At 35.5% G+C, this 7,046-nt stretch overlaps 1 protein-coding gene across 1 annotated transcript; it reads right to left on the minus strand.

Annotated features, from left to right (window-relative positions):
- Positions 1–763: 763 nt before the first annotated feature.
- LOC124369558 lies at positions 764–6,412 on the minus strand. The gene is made up of 4 exons (XM_046827586.1): positions 5,921–6,412; positions 5,168–5,337; positions 4,161–4,943; positions 764–829 (listed from the first exon to the last, which is right to left on the minus strand). Exons 1-4 carry the CDS (start codon positions 6,096–6,098, stop codon positions 764–766), a joined length of 1,197 nt encoding a protein of 398 aa, XP_046683542.1. The 5' UTR covers positions 6,099–6,412.
- Positions 6,413–7,046: the final 634 nt, after the last annotated feature.

The following is a 7,046-nucleotide window of genomic DNA, read 5'->3' on the forward strand; positions in this document are numbered from 1 at the left end:
GACAATACGGGGACCTGTCCCTCCCGTAGTTGGTATAGCTCTCACTGGTAAGGCAGACTTAGTTTAAACAAGTAACCATTCATGCATGCAAACCTCGACAACAAAATCACTTAATTTATGGACCTGAACAAAACTGAAAACCAATAGCTTTCTCAATTAGAATTAAATTAGGCCTAGGCTTGGTTTTTATAACAAATAAAGAAAATTTTCTAAGTATCTAGCAGTTCCTATACCACAAGTTCTGAGTAATTGTTTCCTATTCTCAGTACTTTAATATTATCCGCATGTTAGTTTAGTTAAACTATTTAGATAATTATAAGAAAAGGTAAACTTCAGTGACAACCAAGTTCCAATCAATAACTTGAATTTATTAATCACATTAAGATTATGATGTAAATTTAAAACAAGATTTTTAAGAGCAGATTTTTATTTTTATATAAACTAAATAATGTACATCTGAGGTCCAAAATTTCACCAGAAATAGTATAATAATTAGCTAGCTCTCGACAAGTAATATATTTAACAGGTATGTTCTGGAAGTGCCAAACTTCACTTAGTTTTGTTATACAAATAAACCCAAAACAATTGTGTAAATACTACAGTTTCAGTTAAACCATCCAATTCTTGGTAAAATATTTTATAAATAAGAGGCATGAAAATTAAGACGTAGGTGGCCACCATGCTAGACATACAATTAAACATAGACAATACACAGATAAATATAGGTACCAATTTTACACATAAATGTTAAGGCAAAACTAAACTAAAAGACGAAAGCAAAATATCCTTGCTGGTGTGAAGACACTCCACTGGCGAGCGAGTCCCGCACCTGTCAACAAAGTCCACAGCTGCTTTCAAATAATGTGTAGGCCTACACAAGTTCAATATTTAAGTATGGCCATACAAGAATTTAAAAAAAGTTTGACTTATCGTGTCGCAGTCACTTCTCAGGCCCGTGACTCCACAACCAGTCAAGTCGTGACGCAAGGAAGCGAGGTGCGCGTACTCCTCACAGTCAGCGAAGCTCACAGTAGACCCCGCGTACAGTCTGTGCCGCTCAATGTCCAGGCGCGTGCAGTTTGCCTGACGTACAGTCCGGAACGAAACCAGAACCCTCTTCAAAAATATAGAAAATTAGGGAAATCCTCTCACGGAGCTGAAGAGGGTCGATCACCTGTCTTAACTCTGCACTCCGCTAAAACAGACCAGGAACTCCGAAGCTCAGGTGGACGAATCTTGAACTTCAGCTTTCATCATCCGGTAGCCTACTTTATTGTATCCGATAACAACTATCGAGTTATATATCTGGTAAAGGTCGGGGTGGACACACTCCGTTTCCTTGGTGGTCGACGATTTTTCCGTTGGCGCGCCACTACGCAAATATAACTTTGTTTAGTTTATTAGACTAAACTTTCATCCAGTACACCAAGAAACGAGCGTTTCAAATCAACGCCACCAGATAAGTCGTATGAACACGAGCACTTGATCGTATTTTGAATAATGAACACATAATATATACTGTGATACTTAGTAGAGGGTAGTCATAGTTATTCGTTTTTTTTTAGAAATTGCTATGTTTGTTTCTAAACATTCGAAAATACATGATGAATTGAAATACCAACAGGAAAGTGCAAACACCGTTGGATACTGAGGTTTTACAATCTGTGTAAATCATATCTTTATTTACCGTACACTAAGAGGAAATAAATGTTTATTAGAATGTTGTTATATAATAATAGAAACCATTGTGCTAAAGTTAGTGATATTACTCTCCTAATAACGTCAAAATTATGAAATGTCACGAACCTTCCAATCTCTTAATTAGCATCAAAAAAAAAATATAAATCACTCTTAAACGTTTACTATGCATATAATTTTGAGTTAATACAATACCATAACGTCTTGTCCTGTCAATACCAAGTTTGACCTAATAAGACCACTTTTGAAAGTGTTGTTTACAGGCCCGTAGCTAGGCCCTTGGAGGCCCCGGGGCAGAAAGTCCATTCGGGGCCCCCCTTTGTTATATATTTCGCACTTTTTTTAATTAATAGATATAAGCATACAGTAATTGGATCTTTAGGCTTAGAATTTATGTGCATTTTTTTATTATTATCCTATTATTATTATTATTACCTTTTTTTCTTATTAAATCTATAATACTTAATTGTTTGCTTAAACTATGTTTACAAATTTCTACGGTAAGTCATAAACTGGTAATGATTTTATATGCAAATTTGTATGACTCCTGGCCCTGGTGCCATTAGTTTGGTTTTTAGAGCCATTATTTTTTCAGCTTACCATTGTGATTGGTATTCTATTTATAGTGCTGAAAGGAAAATGAAAAACATAATTATTTTTTCAAATTTTATTCACAATAGATAATAAATAAATAAAGACATAAGTGCTGATGTCTTAAAACTTTTTAGTCTCTTCTTAGGCCTACATCCAAGCAATGTAGTTTAGTAGATAAACATACAAGTAATATCATTAATTATGTAATACCTTTGAATACGCAATAAATTTTTTATTTATGGTGTTTATGGTAATACTGGTAATACCATTAATTATATATGATCAATGGTGGTAATACCCACTCATTCTCAAGTTTAAAATTGCCCAACTAGTTTGATAGTGAGAATGCAACTGAACTTACTAAAAAGACTTTCTTCTTGACTTGACACTAGCAAAAACATCAATAATTCGGTCAAAATCTATTTTTCGGGCTCTGTCATTTTCAATAGACAAAAGAGCCAAATCAGTGAGACGTTGTTGGGACATGGAGCTTCGCAGGTAGTTTTTGATGAGTTTTAATTTTGAGAATGATCTCTCTGCTTTGGCTACTGTCACAGGGACTGTGAGGTACATAAAGCATGCTGTTAGTACATCCGGGTAGGTTGATGCTAGGGAACTGTTTTCAATGAGTAGGAGATTTGCAACTTCTTTTACTTCTTTGAAATCCTTTAATTTGGATTGAAAAGCATTCCTTACTGATAAAATCTGAGCTTTGAACAATGGCGTTACATCATCTGAAAATCTGCTTACAAAATTATCAGCTTCACAACGCAGTTCTTCATCTGAACATGAGGCCAGGAAAGAAGGGTGAACAATTTTATAGGCATCAATCACTTGCTTCATGCCTTTAAAACGGTTGTCAATTTGTGACACTATAGTATCAACCATTGGGAAGAATATTGTCACTTTGAAATTGCTTTTAGGATCTGTCAGTCTTTGGTCTTCACAAAGTTCATCAAAGTGCTTTTTTACCTTTCTTGCACGTTGGCCAATAAATTCATGGGTAATCGTAATCCCCCATTTTGAACATACTTCTTCTGCTTCACTACAGACTTCTTCAAAGGACCAACGAAGTTCGGTTACTTTCAATAAAGCATTGCCTAGGAGATCGTACGCTGTCATTAAATCAATAGATTCCGTTTTCAAGGATTTTGAGGCAATGTTTATTTCCCCTAATATTTTGCACTGGACAGTCAAGAGCAAAACAAAACTAAAAGATTCTAACCTTTTTTTGAGCCCCTCAGCTTCATTCCTTTCCTTTGGCTTTTTGCTTGTCAAAATTATTTTATTTAAGGCTTTCATTACATCACCGAACCTTTCATTTAAAGCGTACACAGCTTCATATCTCCCTGCCCAACGTGTAGGGTTTAAAGTCTTTAATGTTACCTTGTCTTTAGGAACAGGAGCCTTCGGATTCTCTGTACAACCAGAAACGACTTTTAGTTCTTGCCACCGAACAATGCTGTGGCCAAAAAAAACTGTAAATATTTTGCACCGTCTCAAAAAATTGTGCTATTTCTCGATTGCATTCAACGGCATCTTTAAGAACCAGATTCAAATTATGGCTGGCACAGTGAATGAAATAGGCATGGGGTGCAAGTTCTTGGATTCTCTTTTGTACTCCATTATACACACCACTCATGACCGATGCACCATCGTATCCTTGTCCTCTGCATTTTGTTATGTCAAGGCCTTTTTCTGAAATTGATTTTATGATGACGTCTTCTAGCCCCGAAGCGGTTTTGGTCAGTAACTGCTGTGAAAGATGTAAACGTTTCACAAATTCTCAACTCACAAGGTTTTCCGAGTTGGTCATGGTCAATCTTTACATAGCGAAAAACTTCGCTTAGCTGATCTACTTTACTTACATCTTGTGTTGTGTCGTAAATTATGGAGAAAAAAGGCGCACTCAAAAGCTCTTCTTTAATTCCACTAAGCACTTCACTAGCCATCAGAGAAATAATTTCATTCTGAATTGTTGGACTGAGATAATTAACAGTACCACTTGGCCTTGTAATTAGATCTTCTAGGATAGTGTCATATTTTAACAGCAATTCAATCAATGATAGAAAATTACCTTTATTTCTATCAGTGATATGCCAACTGTCCCCACGAAAAGGAAGGTTGCATGTTGCCAACATAAGGGAGACATCTAAGACCCTCTTCAAAACTTTCCTCCAAAAATTCCGCTCCTCCTTCAAACCTTTTTCTAGTGCATCGTCTATTGAGCCATGACGTCGCCATTGCTCATAAACCAAGCAGGAATCAGCATGGTGCTGTGAATTCTCATGTGTCTTTATGCGATCAGACAAATGTTTCCAGTCCCTTAATCCTGAATCCCATCCTCCTACAGGTCCTTTCTGGGGAAACAACCAGCAAGGTTGGCAATAAACACAATCCAATTTGGACGAATAGCACAACCAAGTTCTTTTCAGTTTGAGCCCAGACTTTGACTTCAGGGTAAAATAATTGTCTGAAAAGGACCTACCTTGTTTTCCATCATATGGAAATGGGCCAACTGGTTGATAGGGTCCTAGTCCTAATTCAATAATTCGTTTTTTCACCTCTGGATCGATGATCTGGTCTGGAAAATGGGGTTCTCCGGTGTTTAAACAAGTTTCATTAATTTTATTCGTCCGGCTACATTCCACCTGTAAGTAGATTGCAATGCATTAGTATTTTTTTTCTTACAAACATGATCATAACAATAGGGACTTACTGTAATTCCATGTTTACATGGAAGTAATACTGTTTACTTCCATGTAACCATGGAATATTTTATCGTAGGGATTCCATGTTTAGGGCGATAAAACAGCATATGTTGTTATGTTGAAAAATATAATATAAGTATTCTGTACTTGGCATGTCTACTTACTTGATCATTTACGCCGATCAGTTCACTGCTTGACGTAGGACTTGTTGGAGGTTTGGCACAATTTTCTTGTTGATGCCCTAGCCCTAGGCATGTTACTTCTTCATCAATACTTTCTTCAGCGTTATCTTGAGCTGTAACTTCCTCTTCAATCTCATTTCCTGGGACTGAGGCTGCAATAAAAAATAGCAAGTCAAAATAACATTAAGTTACATATAACATATAATTTAAAGCCAATTTTAATAACATTGTAAAGATATAATAAAATATATAAAAATATATAAAAATATATAAAAAATATAAAAAGAGTAGATACATGGCCTCATAAATAATGAATGTGCAAGCGAGTGTGGTGCATTTTTTACATCATATTATCACAAAAAGATATAAAATTACTATGATAGATATTCATGCTGTGCATGTATAAACAAATAAAATACCTACACAGAAAGAAGTAGAAACCAAAGGAATCATAAAAATCACATAAAAAATTAAATGACCACTACACAATAGTAGGTAATATGTAGCCTATATATGACTAGTGATAAATTCACAAACAAACATTGCTTATTAGATTAGAATAGATTGCAGTCTGAGTCAGACACAGTGGTCTAAACTCAATCAAACATCCAAACTCTAGTTAAATTTTAACACAGTTAATTTTAACATAGTTAAATTTTAAGATATTAATTATATAGTTATTGGCCAAGCTAATTAATTAGGCCTAAATACCGTATCTAAATTCAAACCACTCACCAATTATTGGTCTAGTTTCAGTACTAGATGTAGATGTGACATTAGTACTTTTAGTTGTAGTAGTACTAGTAGTAGGACATAACCAAGCAGATAGGGTGGAAGAACACTTTGAAGCATCCTCTTCTCTTTTCTTCTTGTCTTGCCTTTTCTTTGCCCCACTTTGATAGCTTCTTTTCATTTTAACAAATACAAGAATAAGAATACAAATTGTATAACACTTTAACACCGTAACAAACGAGTAACGGACGAACGCCAAAACGTCAGTTTTTGGTGTTAGTTTACCATCAACATAACATAACCTTATCCGGGCTGTCTGTCACTAGCTCACTAGTCGTAGTCACTCTCACTGTCGTCTGTCAGCTGTGGCAGAGGCAGTCGGCAGACGGAGCCGTCTACGTCACGTCGACGTCAGGACGAGTTTATTACTGTTGGGGATGGGGGAGTAAGGTGAACTAAAAGTGCAAACTGCATTTCTTTAATTGCCTAACAACTGACAGGCTGATTGATAGTCTGTCTATTTTTGTTACGAAATCTCTGTGAGAACAATATCTGTCCATTATTTTATATTGAAAAGCTATTTAAATATTTTTTTATAAAGACATTTTGATGATTCGATGAAATATCCCTACGACCCTACAGTAATCAATAAATTTCACATAAACTTTAATTTCATTTTCAATTTTTCCACCTTCATTTGGGGGCCCCCCTGGCCGGGGGCCCCGGGGCAATGCCCCGGTTGCCCCAGCCTAGCTACGGGCCTGGTTGTTTACTTAAATAGCGAACGTATGCCTAATTAAAGCTATCTTTTAATGTATGTTATATGTTTTTATTGGATAAACAAAAAAATTGTAAAGAAGAGTTAATAATGCGGATATGTAAAAGATTTGATTTCGCTTTATATCGAGATTTTGCTGCAAACAATTCACACTGAATTGCGGAAAGAATGTTTCTTTACATTACGAGTACTTCGTGTCGGTGGATAATTAATCTAAAACCACTACACCAATTGTTAAAAGTGAATAATTCTGGTATAAATATACTTTAGTACACAAAACAGTTATAAACTATATTGGTTTCAATTAATAGCAACACAATTGGCAGTTTGAATTTATAAGAAACAGGTATT

This window comes from Homalodisca vitripennis, chromosome X, assembly GCF_021130785.1.
Source record: "Homalodisca vitripennis isolate AUS2020 chromosome X, UT_GWSS_2.1, whole genome shotgun sequence".
Taxonomy (NCBI): Eukaryota; Metazoa; Arthropoda; class Insecta; order Hemiptera; family Cicadellidae; genus Homalodisca; species Homalodisca vitripennis.